Genomic DNA, 20,534 nt, shown 5'->3' with positions numbered 1-20,534 from the left:
TGATCAAAGGATCTGTCCCAGCCCAGCCGGTGCCAGTGATGAATATTGGGGTTTGTATCTATCCGATATTTAGGGGAGATTGATTTTCAGTGTTGTTGCAAAGGGGCGAAGAGAAAGCATCACTGACTTCACTGTAACCCCTCCAACCTAATAACGGGCCGACGGATGCTGCTATACATTCCGCGCCAGGTCTCTAAATACCTGTCAAATCGAGATAAGATACATGGCAACAATATCTACCTCTGAAATTCTAACAGACCCAGCTCGCCCCACAATCTGCCCCCCACAGGAGCTCTTCAAGGGGAGGTATGTTGGTGTAACTGTGGACTAATAAAAAGCAGAATTTGGGTTTGGTTGTTATTAGTGATGAGCGAGTGTACTGATTGCTCGGGTGACCTCCGAGTATTTGTAAGTGTTCGGAGATTTAGTTTTAATCACCGCAGCTGAATGATTTACAGCTACTAGCCAGCCTGAGTACATGTGGGGGTTGTCTGGTTGCTAGGGAATCCCCACATGCAATCAGGCTGGCTAGTAGCTATAAATCATTCAGCTGCGGTGATGAAAACTAAATTTCCGAGCAGTCACAAATACTCGGAGGTCACCCGAACAACGAGTACACTCGCTCATCACTAGTGGTTATCCTTGAACAGCAGGGATAAGAGCAGTCTCTGATTGGGTCAGAAGGCCAGGGCACCACATCACAAGCCCGATAGTTTGGCAGATTGTGGCCATAATGACTGACAGATCTTGCCTGGGTTCAATGGAGGCTGACCCTACCGGAGGCTGACCCTACCGGAGGCTGACCCTGCCGGAGGCTGACCCTACCGGAGGCTGACCCTACCGGAGGCTGACCCTGCCGGAGGCTGACCCTGCCGGAGGCTGACCCTACCGGAGGCTGACCCTACCGGAGGCTGACCCTCCCGGAGGCTGACCCTGCCGGAGGCTGACCCTACCGGAGGCTGACCCTGCCGGAGGCTGACCCTACCGGAGGCTGACCCTACCGGAGGCTGACCCTGCCGGAGGCTGACCCTGCCGGAGGCTGACCCTGCCGGAGGCTGACCCTACCGGAGGCTGACCCTCCCGGAGGCTGACCCTGCCGGAGGCTGACCCTACCAGAGGCTGACCCTACCGGAGGCTGACCCTACCGGAGGCTGACCCTGCCGGAGGCTGACCCTGCCGGAGGCTGACCCTACCGGAGGCTGACCCTGCCGGAGGCTGACCCTACCGGAGGCTGACCCTACCGGAGGCTGACCCTACCGGAGGCTGACCCTACCGGAGGCTGACCCTGCCGGAGGCTGACCCTACCGGAGGCTGACCCTACCAGCGCCTGCCTGGCATTGTTCTCAGCCTCTTGTGTAGCATTGTACTGGTGCTAACGTTCGGTAAACAGTAGGCGACAGCCCTCTAATGGGATGGGCCCTCCTACCGAGGCCATGAGGGTTCATGGTGACAGGAGTACTGGTGATATTATAAGTAACACCCTCCTCCCCCCGGGGCATCCCGGATCTTGTCCTAAACTACCACCTAGGTAGTACTCATCTCTACACCATGGCCATTTGTTAGATGGTCAGCTCAGCAGGTAGTAGCATAGTCATTACGTATTAGTGTGGTGTATGGCACCTTAAGGATGGAGTATTACATGGCATGGCTCACTTCACTATTCTTTCTTCAAGGTCAGTCCAGATATTGAGTTTCAGAAGAATCCGCCACCAGTGAGAAGTCGCGGTAAGTCCCATCATAGCTCATGTCTTGTCCCATCATGTCCGGCTCATGTCCTGTCCCATCACATAAGGATCATGCAGGGGCAGACACTGACAGCTTGGGGCCCTGTGTAAAAAATGTTTCTGGCCCCCCTCTTTTTATGGCAACAAAAATATATATAATATATATAGCCATATACACACATCCATGTATATACATATATTACATAGTCTCCTTTATTATGTATATTGCCATCCCTTATTACACAGTGCCCTCTCATGTACAGCACTGTCCCTTATATTCCAGATTATATAGCGTCTCCTGTCTTTATTACGTAACGTCCTCTCTTGTTAGATATATAATGCAATGATGGCTGACGGAGCATGGGAAAGCTTCTTTTCTAATGGAGGAGATTATGGACTTATCATCTGGTCACTGGCTGCTCCACCAGCAGTTATTTTATATCTAACTGGAGAGGGGACTATGTAATAAAAGAGGGCGCTGTGAATAATAAAAATAACAAGAATACACTATGCAAGAGACAGTGCTGTACATAACAGCACAGTAAGCTATGTAATAAGGGACAGCACCATATATAACTAGAGGATGATGCGTAATAAGGAACGATGTTATACATAATAAAAGAGGAAACTATGTAACTAAGGATGGCACTATAAATAATAAGGGAGTAAACTATATAATAAGGGACTGTGCTATAAATAATAAGTGAGAACACTATATACTAAGGGACTGTGCTATACATAATAAGTGAGAACACTATATACTAAGGGACTGTGCTATACATAATAAGTGAGTACACTATATACTAAGGGACTCTGCTATACATAATAAGTGAGAACACTATATTCTAAGGGACTGTACTATACATAATAAGTGAGAACACTATATACTAAGCGACTGTACAATACATAATAAGTGAGAACACTATATACTAAGCGACTGTGCTATACATAATAAGTGAGTACACTATATACTAAGGGACTCTGCTATACATAATAAGTGAGAACACTAAATACTAAGGGACTGTACAATACATAATAAGTGAGAACACTATATACTAGGGGGACTGTACTATACATAATAAGTGAGAACACTATATACTAGGGGGACTGTACTATACATAATAAGTGAGAACACTATATACTAAGGGACTGTACAATACATAATAAGTGAGAACACTATATACTAGGGGGACTGTACTATACATAATAAGTGAGTACACTATATACTAAGGGACTGTGCTATACATAATAAGTGAGAACACTATATACTAAGGGACTGTGCTATACATAATAAGTGAGTACACTATATACTAAGGGACTCTGCTATACATAATAAGTGAGAACACTATATACTAAGGGACTGTACTATACATAATAAGTGAGAACACTATATACTAAGGGACTGTACAATGCATAATAAGTGAGAACACTATATACTAAGGGACTGTGCTATACATAATAAGTGAGTACACTATATACTAAGGGACTGTGCTATACATAATAAGTGAGAACACTATATACTAAGGGACTGTACAATACATAATAAGTGAGAACACTATATACTAAGGGACTGTGCTATACATAATAAGTGAGAACACTATATACTAAGGGACTGTACAATACATAATAAGTGAGTACACTATATACTAAGGGACTGTGCTATACATAATAAGTGAGAACACTATATACTAAGGGACTGTACAATACATAATAAGTGAGAACACTATATACTAAGGGACTGTGCTATACATAATAAGTGAGAACACTATATACTAAGGGACTGTACAATACATAATAAGTGAGAACACTATATACTAAGGGACTGTGCTATACATAATAAGTGAGAACACTATATACTAAGGGACTGTACAATACATAATAAGTGAGAACACTATATACTAAGGGACTGTGCTATACATAATAAGTGAGTACACTATATACTAAGGGACTGTGCTATACATAATAAGTGAGAACACTATATACTAAGGGACTGTACAATACATAATAAGTGAGAACACTATATACTAAGGGACTGTGCTATACATAATAAGTGAGTACACTATATACTAAGGGACTGTGCTATACATAATAAGTGAGAACACTATATACTAAGGGACTGTACAATACATAATAAGTGAGAACACTATATACTAAGGGACTGTGCTATACATAATAAGTGAGAACACTATATACTAAGGGACTGTACTATACATAATAAGTGAGAACACTATATACTAAGGGACTGTACAATACATAATAAGTGAGAACACTATATACTAAGGGACTGTACTATACATAATAAGGCTACATTCCTGTATCCGTGTGCAGTGTTGGTGTGCTGCGAGCTTTTACAGACGCATTGAGCATGTCCTATGCTGATGCTCAAAATTGGATCAGAACAGAACATTCTGTGACCCTCACGGATCTCATTCTCAGATCTGTGATTTTCATGTATGTGTGAATGAACATATAAAACTCTATAAGTCCGTGTGCCGTCTGATAAATAAACCTGGCAGCACATTCACACTGTGGGAATGTATAATAAGGGATGTTACAGACAACATTATCACTCCACGTCACACACAGCAGACACAGAGTAATATCTACAGGCACCGCTGACGTCTCGTCTGATTACAGCCGCTTTCTGCTGTTTCTTCTCCATCTGGTCAGACCTTCATGTCGACATCTCCAGCCACAACTCGTCTTGTCACGATGATCATCACAGCCAGAAAATAGCAAGGTCACATACATTGTATACATACATGTGTCTCCCCCGAATACAGATACGTACCCACCATTAATCGTCACACACCAATCCAAATATACAGTGGGTACGGAAAGTATTCAGACCCCTTTACATTTTTCACTGTTTTTGTTATATTGCAGCCATTTGGTAAATTCAAAAAAGTTCATTTTTTTCTCATTAATGTTCACTCTGCACTTCATCTTGACTGTAAAAAAAACAGAAATGTAGAAATTTTTGCAAATTTATTAAAAAATAAAACCTGAACTATCCCATGGTCATAGGTCTTCAGCCCCTTTGCTCAGTATTGGTAGAAGCCCCTTTTGAGCTCGTACAGCCAGGAGTCTTCTTGGGAATGATGCCACAAGTTTTCCCCCCTGGATTTGGGGATCCTCGGCCATTCTTCCTTGCAGATCCTCTCCAGTTCCGTCAGGTTGGACGGTGAACGTTGGTGGACGCCATTTTCAGGTCTCTCCAGAGATGCTCCATTGGGTTTAGGTCAGGGCTCTGGCTGGGTCGGTCAGGAATGGTCACAGAGTTGTTCTGAAGCCGCTCCTTTGTTATTTTAGCTGTGTGCTTAGGGTCATTGTCTTGTTGGAAGGTGAACCTTCGGCCAAGTCTGAGGTCCAGAGCAGAGAAGAGGTTTTCATCCAGGATCTCTCTGTACTTGGCCGCATTCATGTTTCCTTCAATGACAACCAGTCGTCCTGTCCCTGCAGCTGAAAAACACCCCCATAGCATGATGCTGCCTCCACCATGCTTCACTGTGGGGATTGTATTGGGCAGGTGATGAGCAGGGCCTGGTTTTGTGCACACATACCGCTTAGAAATATCACCAAAAAGTTCTATCTTCATCTCCGCAGACCAGAGAATCTTATTTCTCATAGTCGGAGTCCTTCATGTGTTTTTTAGCAAACTCTATGCAGCTTTCATATGTCTTGCATTGAGGAGAGGCTTCCGTCAGCCACTCTGCCATAAAGGCCCGACTGGTGGAGGCTGCAGTGATAGGTGACTTTGTGGAACATTCTCCCATCTCCCTACTGCGTCCCTGGAGCTCAGCCACAGTGATCTTGGGGTTCTTCTTTACCTCTCACCAAGGCTCTTCTCCCACGATTGGCCAATTTGGCTGGACGGCCAGGTCTAGGAAGACTTCTGTTGGTCCCAACTTCTTCCATTTAAGGATTATGGAGGCCACTGTGCTCTTAGTAACCTTGAGTACTGCAGAAATTCTGCTGTAACCTTGGCCAGATCTGAGCCTTGCCACAATTGTGTCTCTGAGCTCCTTGGCCAGTTGCTTTGACCTCATGATTCTGTAACACCCCAGGTTCCTGGTTGTAACAGTGGCATTGCTTTCATTATGGGGAGAGTGATGTCACACTTGGAAGCGAGGGAGGATCCCTTTGACAAGTATTCAGCACATACAACACTGTTCTGACTCCAGGCCAGAAGGGGGAGCTCTACACCCGAGTTCAGGGGAGCTGCTCTCTCTGGTCGGGAGGAGGAGTCAGTTGCTAGGCAGTTGGAGAGAGACAGTTGGTGAGAGAAGAGCGAGGAGTGAGGAAGGAAAGCTGAGGCCGTGGAGACAAGTGATTCTGCGGCTCCTGGGAAGGCAAAAGAAAGCAGAGCGGTCTGTAGGAGACTGAGAGGGAGAAGGAGCACAGGAGAATGAAGAGCTGGAGAGAGAAGCTGCGATTGAGCTTCCTCCATGCTGAGCACAGATACCGGTAGCCAGAAGACCGAGGTTGTGGAAGTAACTTCATGCCCCACGGCAGAAACTGGTGGACAGCTGATTGCCAGTTACCTGTCCACAATTAACACCCGAGGAACAGTAGCAAATAGAGCCCGGGTCGTCATAGAGATCCTATAAAAACGCTCGAGTTACCTGTCGTACGGGTAGTGTCCTACCTAAAGGGGGACACAGAGAAAACATGAGGACCTTGTGTGAGGCCTAAGGCAGCAAGGGACTACAATACCACAGCACTAGAAGGAAGGCTTCCAACCTCACCTGACCACGCCAGCATCCGTGATCCGGTACCCTGGACTGTGGCTGCCTTGAACCAAGTAAAGAGGTAAAGAGACTGCAACCCTGTGTCCTCCGCATCTTTCTACACCACCTATCATCATCTTCATCTATTACACCAGGAGCCCTGTGGACCCAGCTTCACCTGTGGGAAGCCACACCATCCCAGCTGCCATAACATCACTCCAGTGGACCCCTTTAAGCAGTGTCGGTCACCCCTGACCGAATACCACAGGTGGCATCAAGTCCTTCCCTTTAACATGGGCGCCTAGGGCCACGGACCGGGTCGCCGCCACTGTGACATCCCCTTTGTACCGGACCTGGTACCGAGTACCCCATGGCCCGGGCCAATTCTCCTTGGGTCTGACGTGCACTGTGAGCGGTGAGCTCTTATATAGACAGGTGTGCGCCGCTCCAAATCATGTCCTATCAGGTTAATTACACACAGCTGGACTCCAATGAAGGAGGAGAACCATCTCACGGAGGATCACAGGGAAATGGACAGCATGGGACTTACATATGAGTGAGCAAAGGGGCTGAAGACTTAAGAGCATGTGATATATCAGTGTTTCTTTTATTAAATTTGCAAAAATTTCTACATTTGTTTTTTTTTCAGTCAAGATGTGGTGCAGAGTGAACATTAATGAAAAAATGAACTTTTCTGAATTTTCCAAATGGCTGCAATGAAACAGAGTGAAAAATGTAAAGGGACCTGAACACTTTCCGTACCCCCTGTGTGTGACAATCAGCGCTGTGCCCCCAATACCTATAATCTCTGCCTCCCAATAATATAAATGATTCAGTCTGTGGCTCCCAATTACACGGAATATACACAAGGTTACAGTACAAGCGAGGGGACCGAGATCCCCGACGTCTCGTGCACGCGCTGCTTATTATTTCCTTGGAGATTTGCAGCACATTAAAATCTGCATAATGTCAATTCTTGCAGCGTATTTCTGCCGTACTAATGCGAAAAAAAAAGTGCAACCAAGGCATGGCAAAAATGTGGAAAAAATGTATTTTGCGCAACTTTCTTCCTGCCAACACATTAGGACATGCAGCAGAATTTTGTCCTGCAAATCCTGAACGTGTGCACATGGCCTTAGTCCTGTCCGGTGCCCCCCCCCAATTCATTATAAGTACTTGATAGCATCATAATGAATTTGGGGGTGGGAGAAGACGCGATCAGGTACTGAGCCTCCTCCCAATTCATGACAAGTCCCTGACAGTCTTCTCCCACCTTTCAGTTCATTATAAAGGGTCCTATGCACCTTACCCCTCCGCTCCCATTCCCCAATAAATGGTAAGTGTTCGATAGCATCACAATGAATGGTGAGATGGGGTGGACGCTCTCAGGGGTCAGCACCCTCCTCCCCCACCCAATTCATTTTACATCCATGTATAATGTCTTACTCCACCTCCCCCCTGTTCGTAAGTCCATTATAAGACCCCCTTCCTCCCATCCCAATCCCCCACATCCCTCATTGTCCCCCCACCCCAATGACTGCCCTCTCCATCACCTCCATGATTTCCTTCTCCACCCCCCCATTGCCCTCTCTCTGTCTCCCCCATCATTGCCCTCTCTCTATCCCACCTCAATCATTGCTCTCTCCACCACTTCCATTATTGCCCTCTCCACCACCCCTATCATTGCCCTCTCCACCACCCCCATCATTGCCCTCTCCACCACTTCCATCGTTACCCTCTCCACCACTTCCATTATTGCCTTCTCCCACACCACCCCCATCATTGCCCTCTCCACCACCCCCATCATTGCCCTCTCCACCACCCCCATCATTGCCCTCTCCACCACCCCAATCATTGCCCTCTCCACCACTTCCATCATTACCCTCTCCACCACTTCCATTATTGCCTTCTCCCACACCACCCCCATCATTGCCCTTTCCACCACCCCCATCATTGCCCTTTCCACCACCCCCATCATTGCCCTTTCCACCACCTCCATCATTGCCCTCTCCACCTCTCTGCTTGTTCCTCGGCAGCGGCAGAACACACACAGACACACACCTATGCAGACAGGCAGACACACAGCACTGCTCACTTCTCCGCGCGTTCCCCCGCAGCTGTGCACACACAATCATCTTTGTCACCGGCAGCTTTCCGTCTGACACAGATGCACGCTGAATGCTGACATCAGACATGAATCGCAGGCAGATAGCAAGAAGGATCCCTGCAGCTCCGATCCTCTGCCATTTTTGCCTGTAGGCAGTGGTGCTGCTGTGATCGCTCCCTGCCCTCCGCTCACCAGGGCAAGCTGGCCAAGGGACCCTCAGAGCCTCAGGGCCGGATAAACAGGCCAGATTGCCCTGTATTAGCCACCCTGCAGGGGCTCTCCTCCACCTCTGGGCCCCGTGCAGCCGCACCAGCTGTACATGCGAGATCTCCGCCCCTGGGATCATGTTCTCTCCCATCTTTTCCAGCTCATGCCCTTTTCCATCATATCAGGCTAATGTCTGGTCCCATGACATCTAGCACCAGTCCCATCTCATCGGGCTCACTCCTTGTCCCAACATATTTCTCATGTTTATTCCCATCACATCCGGCTCAGGTCCTGTCCCATCACATCCGGCCCCATCATGTTCAGCTCGTGTCCTGTCCCATCACATCCGGCTCAGGTCCTGTCCTATCACAACTGGGTTATGTCTGGTTCCATCACTTCAGTTCACATCCAGCCCCATCATGTTCAGCTCGTGTCCTGTCCCATCACATCCGGCCCCATCATGTTCAGCTCGTGTCCTGTCCCATCACATCCAGCCCCATCATGTTCAGCTCGTGTCCTGTCCCATCACATCCAGCCCCATCATGTTCAGCTCGTGTCCTGTCCCATCACATCCGGCCCATCATGTTCAGCTCGTGTCCTGTCCCATCACATCCGGCCCATCATGTTCAGCTCGTGTCCTGTCCCATCACATCCAGCCCCATCATGTTCAGCTCGTGTCCTGTCCCATCACATCCGGCCCATCATGTTCAGCTCGTGTCCTGTCCCATCACATCCAGCCCCATCATGTTCAGCTCGTGTCCTGTCCCATCACATCCGGCCCCATCATGTTCAGCTCGTGTCCTGTCCCATCACATCCGGCCCATCATGTTCAGCTCGTGTCCTGTCCCATCACATCCGGCCCATCATGTTCAGCTCGTGTCCTGTCCCATCACATCCGGCCCATCATGTTCAGCTCGTGTCCTGTCCCATCACATCCGGCCCATCATGTTCAGCTCGTGTCCTGTCCCATCACATCCGGCCCATCATGTTCAGCTCGTGTCCTGTCCCGTCACATCCAGCCCCATCATGTTCAGCTCGTGTCCTGTCCCATCACATCCGGCCCCATCATGTTCAGCTCGTGTCCTGTCCCATCACATCCGGCCAATCATGTTCAGCTCGTGTCCTGTCCCATCACATCCAGCCCCATCATGTTCAGCTCGTGTCCTGTCCCATCACATCCGGCCCCATCATGTTCAGCTCGTGTCCTGTCCCATCACATCCGGCCCCATCATGTTCAGCTCGTGTCCTGTCCCATCACATCCGGCCCCATCATGTTCAGCTCGTGTCCTGTCCCATCACATCCGGCACATCATGTTCAGCTCGTGTCCTGTCCCATCATATCCAGCCCCATCATGTTCAGCTCGTGTCCTGTCCCATCACATCCGGCCCCATCATGTTCAGCTCGTGTCCTGTCCCATCACATCCGGCACATCATGTTCAGCTCGTGTCCTGTCCCATCACATCCAGCTCAGGTCCTGTCCCATCACATCCAGCCCCATCATGTTCAGCTCGTGTCCTGTCCCATCACATCCGGCACATCATGTTCAGCTCGTGCCCTGTCCCATCACATCCGGCCCATCATGTTCAGCTCGTGTCCTGTCCCGTCACATCCAGCCCCATCATGTTCAGCTCGTGTCCTGTCCCGTCACATCCAGCCCCATCATGTTCAGCTCGTGTCCTGTCCCATCACATCCGGCCAATCATGTTCAGCTCGTGTCCTGTCCCATCACATCCGGCCCATCATGTTCAGCTCGTGTCCTGTCCCATCACATCCGGCACATCATGTTCAGCTCGTGCCCTGTCCCATCATATCCAGCCCCATCATGTTCAGCTCGTGTCCTGTCCCATCACATCCGGCCCCATCATGTTCAGCTCGTGTCCTGTCCCGTCACATCCAGCCCCATCATGTTCAGCTCGTGTCCTGTCCCGTCACATCCAGCCCCATCATGTTCAGCTCGTGTCCTGTCCCATCACATCCGGCCAATCATGTTCAGCTCGTGTCCTGTCCCATCACATCCAGCCCCATCATGTTCAGCTCGTGTCCTGTCCCATCACATCCGGCCCCATCATGTTCAGCTCGTGTCCTGTCCCATCATATCCAGCCCCATCATGTTCAGCTCGTGTCCTGTCCCATCACATCCGGCCCCATCATGTTCAGCTCGTGTCCTGTCCCATCACATCCGGCACATCATGTTCAGCTCGTGTCCTGTCCCATCACATCCGGCTCAGGTCCTGTCCCATCACATCCAGCCCCATCATGTTCAGCTCGTGTCCTGTCCCATCACATCCATCCCCATCATGTTCAGCTCGTGTCCTGTCGCATCACATCCGGCTCCATCATGTTCAGCTCGTGTCCTGTCCCATCACATCCGGCTCAGGTCCTGTCCCATCACATCCAGCCCCATCATGTTCAGCTCGTGTCCTGTCCCATCACATCCAGCCCCATCATGTTCAGCTTGTGTCCTGTCCCATCACATCCAGCCCCATCATGTTCAGCTCGTGTCCTGTCCCATCACATCCGGCTCAGGTCCTGTCCCATCACATCCGGCCCCATCATGTTCACCTCGTGTCCTGTCCCATCACATCCAACTCATCTCTTGTCCAGTCACGTTGAACTCACATTTTGTTCTCTCGAACTCATGTCTATTCTCATCATGTCGTGTTTCCATCTCGTTTTACCTCTACCTCTTCTAAATTCATCTTGAACTGTTCCTTGCAGAGCTGCGGATGATCCCGTATATGATCACCATAGGTGATGCTATCCATAACTTTGCTGATGGTTTGGCCATGGGAGCTGCCTTCTCAACATCCTGGAAGACTGGTCTAGCCACAAGTCTCGCTGTTCTTTGCCATGAACTGCCACATGAGCTGGGTGAGCTCCACATCCCAAAGGGTGATAGACAAATACAGGCCCAACTCCTGCTCCTGCAGGGTGACAATATACAGGCCCACCTCCTGCTCCTGTAGGGTGACAATATACAGGCCCACCTCCCATAGGATGACAGAGATTCTGGCCCATCTCCTGCAGGGTGACAAAGAAATACAGGCACAGGCCCACCTCCCAAAGGGATTCAGGCCAAACTCCTGCATGATGACAGAGAAAGATACAGGCCCACTTCTGGCAGGGTGACAGAAAGATACAGACTCCCCTCCCACAGGGTGACAGAAATTCTGGCCCACCTCCTGCAGGGTGACCAAGAAATACAGGTCCATCTCGCAAAGGGTGACAGAGAGATACAGGCCCACCTCCTGCTCCTGCAGGGTGATAGAGCACGATACAGGCCCATCTCCTGCAGGGAAACAGAGAGATACAGGCCCACCTCCTGCAGGGAGACAGAAAGATACAGGCCCTCCTCCTGCTCCTGCAGGGTGATAGAGCACGATACAGGCCCATCTCCTGCAGGGAAACAGAGAGATACAGGCCCACCTCCTGCAGGGAGACAGAAAGATACAGGCCCACCTCCTGCTACTGCAGGGTGATAGAGCACGATACAGGCCCATCTCCTGCAGGGAAACAGAGAGATACAGGCCCACCTCCTGCAGGATGACAGAGAGAGATACAGGTCCACATCATGCTCCTGGAGGGTTACAGAGATACAGGCCCACCTACTGCAATGTGACAGATAGATAAAGGCCCACCTCCTGCTCCTGCAGGGTGACAGATAGATAACGGCCCACCTTCTGCAGGGTGACAGAGAGATACAGGCCCACCTCCTGCAGAATAGCCAAGAGATACAGGCCCATGTTCTTTAGGGTGACAGTGAGAAAAACGTGCCTCTCTCCTGCAGGGTGACAGAGAGAGATACAGATTCCCCTCCTGCAGAATGACGGAGATACAGACCCACCTCCTTCGGGGTGAGAGAGAGATACAAGCCCACCTCTTACAGGGTGACAGAGAAATACAGGCCCACCTCCTGCAGGGAAACAGAGAAATACAGGCCCATCTACTGCAGTGACAGAGAGATACAGGCCCACCTCCTGCAGGGTCAGAGAGAGATACAGGCCCACCTCCTGCAGAATGACCGAGATACAGGCCCACCTCCTGCAGGATGACCGAGATACAGGCCCACCTCCTGCAGGATGACCGAGATACAGGCCCACCTCCTGCAGGATGACCGAGATACAGGCCCACCTCCTGCAGGATGACCGAGATACAGGCCCACCTCCTGCAGGATGACCGAGATACAGGCCCACCTCCTGCAGGATGACCGAGATACAGGCCCACCTCCTGCAGGATGACCGAGATACAGGCCCACCTCCTGCAGGATGACCGAGATACAGGCCCACCTCCTGCAGGATGACCGAGATACAGGCCAACCTCCTGCAGGATGACCGAGATACAGGCCAACCTCCTTCGGGGTGACAGAGAGAGATACAGGCCCACCTCCTTCGGGGTGAGAGAGAGATACAAGCCCACCTCTTACAGGGTGACAGAGAAATACAGGCCCACCTCCTGCAGGGAAACAGAGAAATACAGGCCCATCTACTGCAGTGACAGAGAGATACAGGCCCACCTCCTGCAGGGTCAGAGAGAGATACAGGCCCACCTCCTGCAGAATGACCGAGATACAGGCCCACCTCCTGCAGGATGACCGAGATACAGGCCCACCTCCTGCAGGATGACCGAGATACAGGCCCACCTCCTGCAGGATGACCGAGATACAGGCCCACCTCCTGCAGGATGACCGAGATACAGGCCCACCTCCTGCAGGATGACCGAGATACAGGCCCACCTCCTGCAGGATGACCGAGATACAGGCCCACCTCCTGCAGGATGACCGAGATACAGGCCCACCTCCTGCAGGATGACCGAGATACAGGCCCACCTCCTGCAGGATGACCGAGATACAGGCCAACCTCCTGCAGGATGACCGAGATACAGGCCAACCTCCTTCGGGGTGACAGAGAGAGATACAGGCCCACCTCCTTCGGGGTGACAGAGAGAGATACAGGCCCACCTCCTGCAGGGTGAGAGAGAGATACAGGCCCTTCTCCTTCAGGGTCAGAGAGAGATACAGGCCCTCCTCCTGCAGGGTCAGAGAGAGATACAGGCCCACCTCCTGCAGGGTCAGAGAGAGATACAGGCCCACCTCCTGCAGGATGACCGAGATACAGGCCCACCTCCTGCAGGATGACCGAGATACAGGCCCACCTCCTGCAGGATGACCGAGATACAGGCCAACCTCCTGCAGGATGACCGAGATACAGGCCAACCTCCTTCGGGGTGACAGAGAGAGATACAGGCCCTCCTCCTGCATGGTCAGAGAGAGATACAGGCCCACCTCCTGCAGGGTGAGAGAGAGATACAGGCCCTCCTCCTGCAGGGTCAGAGAGAGATACAGGCCCACCTCCTGCAGGGTGAGAGAGAGATACAGGCCCTCCTCCTGCAGGGTCAGAGAGAGATACAGGCCCTCCTCCTGCATGGTCAGAGAGAGATACAGGCCCTCCTCCTGCAGGGTGAGAGAGATACAGGCCCACCTCCTGCAGGGTCAGAGAGAGATACAGGCCCACCTTCTGCATGGTCAGAGAGAGATACAGGCCCACCTCCTGCAGGGTGAGAGAGAGATACAGGCCCTCCTCCTGCAGGGTGAGAGAGAGATACAGGCCCTCCTCCTGCAGGGTCAGAGAGAGATACAGGCCCTCCTCCTGCAGGGTCAGAGAGAGATACAGGCCCTCCTCCTGCAGGGTGAGAGAGAGATACAGGCCCTCCTCCTGCAGGGTCAGAGAGAGATACAGGCCCACCTCCTGCATGGTCAGAGAGAGATACAGGCCCACCTCCTGCAGGGTGAGAGAGAGATACAGGCCCACCTCCTGCATGGTCAGAGAGAGATACAGGCCCTCCTCCTGCAGGGTGAGAGAGAGATACAGGCCCTCCTCCTGCAGGGTGAGAGAGAGATACAGGCCCTCCTCCTGCAGGGTCAGAGAGAGATACAGGCCCTCCTCCTGCAGGGTGAGAGAGAGATACAGGCCCTCCTCCTGCAGGGTCAGAGAGAGATACAGGCCCACCTCCTGCATGGTCAGAGAGAGATACAGGCCCACCTCCTGCAGGGTGAGAGAGAGATACAGGCCCACCTCCTGCATGGTCAGAGAGAGATACAGGCCCACCTCCTGCAGGGTGAGAGAGAGATACAGGCCCTCCTCCTGCATGGTCAGAGAGAGATACAGGCCCACCTCCTGCAGGGTGAGAGAGAGATACAGGCCCTCGTCCTGCAGGGTCAGAGAGAGATACAGGCCCTCGTCCTGCAGGGTCAGAGAGAGATACAGGCCCTCCTCCTGCAGGGTGAGAGAGAGATACAGGCCCTCCTCCTGCAGGGTCAGAGAGAGATACAGGCCCTCCTCCTGCAGGGTGAGAGAGAGATACAGGCCCTCCTCCTGCATGGTCAGAGAGAGATACAGGCCCACCTCCTGCAGGGTGAGAGAGAGATACAGGCCCACCTCCTGCAGGATGACCGAGATACAGGCCCACCTCCTGCAGGATGACCGAGATACAGGCCCACCTCCTTCGGGGTGACAGAGAGAGATACAGGCCCTCCTCCTGCAGGGTGAGAGAGAGATACAGGCCCTCCTCCTGCATGGTCAGAGAGAGATACAGGCCCTCCTCCTGCAGGGTCAGAGAGAGATACAGGCCCACCTCCTGCAGGGTGAGAGAGAGATACAGGCCCTCCTCCTGCATGGTCAGAGAGAGATACAGGCCCACCTCCTGCAGGGTGAGAGAGATACAGGCCCACCTCCTGCAGGGTCAGAGAGAGATACAGGCCCACCTCCTGCATGGTCAGAGAGAGATACAGGCCCACCTCCTGCAGGGTGAGAGAGAGATACAGGCCCTCCTCCTGCAGGATGAGAGAGAGATACAGGCCCTCCTCCTGCAGGGTGAGAGAGAGATACAGGCCCTCCTCCTGCAGGGTCAGAGAGAGATACAGGCCCACCTCCTGCATGGTCAGAGAGAGATACAGGCCCTCCTCCTGCAGGGTGAGAGAGAGATACAGGCCCTCCTCCTGCAGGGTCAGAGAGAGATACAGGCCCACCTCCTGCATGGTCAGAGAGAGATACAGTCCCACCTCCTGCAGGGTGAGAGAGAGATACAGGCCCACCTCCTGCATGGTCAGAGAGAGATACAGGCCCACCTCCTGCAGGGTGAGAGAGAGATACAGGCCCTCCTCCTGCAGGGTCAGAGAGAGATACAGGCCCACCTCCTGCAGGGTCAGAGAGAGATACAGGCCCACCTCCTGCAGGATGACCGAGATACAGGCCCACCTCCTGCAGGATGACCGAGATACAGGCCCACCTCCTGCAGGATGACCGAGATACAGGTCAACCTCCTGCAGGATGACCGAGATACAGGCCAACCTCCTTCGGGGTGACAGAGAGAGATACAGGCCCTCCTCCTGCATGGTCAGAGAGAGATACAGGCCCACCTCCTGCAGGGTGAGAGAGAGATACAGGCCCTCCTCCTGCAGGGTCAGAGAGAGATACAGGCCCTCCTCCTGCAGGGTCAGAGAGAGATGCAGGCCCACCTCCTGCAGGGTGAGAGAGAGATACAGGCCCTCCTCCTGCATGGTCAGAGAGAGATACAGGCCCACCTCCTGCAGGGTGAGAGAGATACAGGCCCACCTCCTGCAGGGTCAAAGAGAGATACAGGCCCACCTCCTGCATGGTCAGAGAGAGATACAGGCCCACCTCCTGCAGGGTGAGAGAGAGATACAGGCCCTCCTCCTGCAGGGTGAGAGAGAGATACAGGCCCTCCTCCTGCAGGGTGAGAGAGAGATACAGGCCCTCCTCCTGCAGGGTCAGAGAGAGATACAGGCCCACCTCCTGCATGGTCAGAGAGAGATACAGGCCCTCCTCCTGCAGGGTCAGAGAGATACAGGCCCTCCTCCTGCAGGGTCAGAGAGAGATACAGGCCCACCTCCTGCAGGATGACCGAGATACAGGCCCTCCTCCTGCAGGGTCAGAGAGAGATACAGGCCCACCTCCTGCAGGGTGAGAGAGATACAGGCCCACCTCCTGCAGGGTCAGAGAGAGATACAGGCCCACCTCCTGCATGGTCAGAGAGAGATACAGGCCCACCTCCTGCAGGGTCAGAGAGAGATACAGGTCCTCCTCCTGCAGGGTGAGAGAGAGATACAGGCCCTCCTCCTGCAGGGTGAGAGAGAGATACAGGCCCTCCTCCTGCAGGGTCAGAGAGAGATACAGGCCCACCTCCTGCAGGGTGAGAGAGAGATACAGGCCCACCTCCTGCAGGGTGACAGAGAGATACAGGCCCACCTCCTGCAGGATGACCGAGATACAGGCCAACCTCCTTCGGGGTGACAGAGAGAGATACAGGCCCTCCTCCTGCAGGGTCAGAGAGAGATACAGGCCCACCTCCTGCAGGGTCAGAGAGAGATACAGGCCCTCCTCCTGCAGAATGACCGAGATACAGGCCCACCTCCTGTGGGTTGACAGAGAGATACAAGCCCACCTCTTACAGGGTGACAGAGAGAAATCCAGGCCCACCTCTCATAGGGTGACTCCTATGATATTTGTACTAACACAGAGCAGTGATCAGCATCGTTGTTATATATTATTTTTGTGCACCCTCCATGATGAACCTCTGGAGTTTTAGCCTTGGCTTATGACCCTGTGTCTCTTCAGGTGACTTTGCGGCCCTCCTCCACGCAGGCATCAGTGTCCGCCTGGCTCTACTGCTTAATTTTGGCAGCGCATTGACGTCATTTATTGGTTTGTATATCGCACTCTCCATCGCTGCAGAGGAAGCTATTCAGCACTGGATATTCACCGTGGCGACTGGACTATTTCTCTATGTGGCTCTGGTGGACATGGTAAGGAGCGCTTACTGCGAGACTTCTGTGGACCAGCATCGTCCTTCACTCACATTCTTCTTCTCTCCCAGCTCCCAGCTATAATGAATGTGAAGGACAACAAACCCTGGCTGATCTTCATCCTCCACAACTTGGGTCTCCTAATTGGCTGGACCATCCTTCTCCTCCTGTCCATCTATGAGGAGGACATCACCGTGTGAAGCTTGTCATGACCCTGCCACTGATCTAATCATCATGTCTCCCCTCCAGAGATCTGTAATTGTCCTCAGATACCCCGGGAAGATGCATCATATCATCCTCTAAGTGACAGGACACCCTTATTTGGCTACTATAACTATCATTGTGGCAACAGATGAGAGTAAAAGAGTGGCTCCTCGTACTGCACCATCAGGAGTGGAAAATCTACAGTTTCTTCTACAAGTTTTCTGCTAAAATCCAAAAATCCTTAGGTGCAATTGATATAAGTGGAAAGGCATAAAGATATAACATGGGTGGTTTATTATTCGGGCTTCAGAGACTGTTGTGCAACTGAGAGCTAAGAAGTAATGACAGAAGAGATGGCAGCTAAAGAGTTATGGATGCATATTTCTTGGTTTTCAATGGAATTGTCCTGTGACAACCAGCTGTGATGTATTGCTGTGTTGGTGGGTCACTGGTCTCTCCAGGCATGGTATTCTGTCAGGTATCAGTCATCTTGTTTAGGTCCTTCCAATGGTGGTTTCCCATTTGGAACAAGTCTTTTTGTTAAAGTCCCTCCAGTCGTGGTCTTCAGTCTTCTTGTTTAAATCCCTCCAGCCATGGTCTTTAATCTTCTTATTGATGTCCCTCCAGCTGTGGTCTTCAGTTTTCTTATTGAGGTCCCTCCAGCAGTGGTCTTTAGTCAGTTGAGATGCTTTCAGCAGAGGTATTCAGTCTTCTTTTTGAGGTCCAAAAAGGCATTATCTTTGGTTTTCTTTAAGGTCCCTGTAGCAATGGTCTTCAGTCTTCCTTTTGATGTTCCTCTTTCTGTGGTCTTCAGTCTTCCTTTGTGAGGTCCTTCCAGCAGACTTCTTCGGTCTTCTTTTTGAGGTCCCTCCAGCCACGATCTTCAGTCTTCTTGTTTTCATTTTAGACATGGTCTTCAGACTTAGGGCTCCTTCCCACTTGCGAGAAATACGTCCGAGTCTCGCAGGTTAAAACCCTGCTCTGGCGCCGGCACTCCCTTAAGGTCACACCAGCCATAGTGTTCAGTCTTCCTATTAATGTTGCTCCAGCTATGGTCTTCAGTCCTCTTTTTGAGATACCTCAAGGCACTATATTCATTCTTTTTTAGGTATCTCCAGCTATGGTCTTCAGACTTTTTGCTGAAGTCTTCTTGTTGAGGTCCCTCCAGCCATGGTCTTCTTGAGTAGAGTAGGCCACCTTTATGGTCTTTTGTACAACATTTTATTTTTATTTTATAAGTTACAAGAGTGGTAAGAGGTGGATCAAGCAGTGTTACTGAGTTACACTGGGAGGGGCGCCCAGTTTGGTACTGGTTGCTCCCCTGCCTTCAATAAAGAGAGAATTGTAGTTGTCAGTGTAATACTTTGATTCTGTGCTGGGATTCTCTACGTCTTTTCTTCATTTTCTGGGGTTACACTATGAAGCAGACATCTGCTTTTGGTTACTAGAAGAATGGGCTGTTTTTCATCAGTGCGCGTGCTCCGATTTTCATCCAATTTTGTCTGTTCGTGGTTTATTTTTTCGTGGATCTATTGACTGAGTACATGAGTTTGATCTGTGACTCAGACAAGTGTCTCTATTTTCTTTTTTTTTAATTGTAGACACTTGACTTGTAAAAAAAAATGTACATATGAACATCTCCATGATCTAAAATGGGCAGATAAAACTTGTGAAAGATGGACGTCTAAATGATGCCTCAGGACCACCCTCTTATGACGACACTCCAGACAAAGCCCCTGCCCCAGACTGGAGCAGATTTATCTGATGGACCCCATATTTATATTATATAACCCCATATATCCTCCCCTATTAAACTACATAACTACACCTTATACTTGATATTAGAATATCATGAAAACGTGGATTTATTTCAGTTCTTCAATACAAAAAGTGAACCTCATCTATTCTATAAAGTCATTACACACAGAGTGATCTATTACAATTGTTTATTTCTGTTAATGTTGATGATTATGGCTTACAGCCAATGAAAACCCAAAAGTCATTATCTCAGTAAATTAGAATACTTTATAACACAAGCGTGAAAAATTAATTTAAAACCTGAAATGTCGTCCTACTGAAATGTATGGTCAGTAAATGCCCTCAATACTTGGTCTTTGTTCCTTTTCCATCAATTACTGCATCAATGCGGCGTGGCATGGAGGCGATCAGCCTGTGGCGCTGCTGAGGGGTTATGGAAGCCCAGGTTGCTTTGATAGCAGCCTTCAGCTCGTCTGCATTGTTGGGTTTGGTCTCTCATCTTCCTCTTGACAATACTCCATAGATTCTCTATGGGGTTAAGGTCAGGCGAGTTTGCTGCCAATCGAGCCCAGTGATACTGTTGTTTTTACACCAGGTATTGGTACTTTTCGCAGTGTGGACAGGGGCCAAGTCCTGCGGGAGAATGACATTTCCATCTCCATAAAGCTTGTCAGCAGAGGGAAGCATGAAGGGCTCTACAATGTCCTGGTAGACGGCTGCGCTGACTTTGGTCTTGATAAAGCCCAGTGGACCTACACCAGCAGATGACATGGCTCCCCAAACCATCACTGATTGTGGAGACTTCACACTAGACCTCCAGCAGCTTGGATTGTGGCCTCTCCACTCTTCCTCCAGACTCTGGGACCTTGGACCCCTGACAACAGTCCGGTTCTTCTCCTTGGCCCAGGTAAGACGCTTCTGGCGTTGTCTATTGGTCATGAGTGGCCGGACACAAGGAATGTGACACTTGTAGTCCATGTCC

At 50.8% G+C, this 20,534-nt stretch overlaps 1 protein-coding gene across 2 annotated transcripts in view; it reads left to right on the top strand.

Annotated features, from left to right (window-relative positions):
- Positions 1-19,141, top strand: part of SLC39A4 (solute carrier family 39 member 4) — a 132,744-nt gene extending 113,603 nt beyond the window's left edge. For both annotated transcript variants that reach the window (XM_069732110.1, XM_069732109.1), the window contains 4 exons: positions 1,674-1,725; positions 11,488-11,640; positions 17,403-17,590; positions 17,662-19,141. In XM_069732110.1, the coding sequence (XP_069588211.1) occupies positions 1,674-1,725; positions 11,488-11,640; positions 17,403-17,590; positions 17,662-17,790 (522 nt within the window). In that variant the 3' untranslated portion in view covers positions 17,791-19,141. The remainder of the gene's footprint in view (positions 1-1,673; positions 1,726-11,487; positions 11,641-17,402; positions 17,591-17,661) is intronic.
- The last annotated feature ends 1,393 nt before the right edge of the window (positions 19,142-20,534 follow it).

The sequence above is a fragment of the Ranitomeya imitator genome, chromosome 6, assembly GCF_032444005.1.
Source record: "Ranitomeya imitator isolate aRanImi1 chromosome 6, aRanImi1.pri, whole genome shotgun sequence".
Classification (NCBI taxonomy): domain Eukaryota; kingdom Metazoa; phylum Chordata; class Amphibia; order Anura; family Dendrobatidae; genus Ranitomeya; species Ranitomeya imitator.
This window is presented reverse-complemented; position numbering and strand designations above follow the sequence as displayed.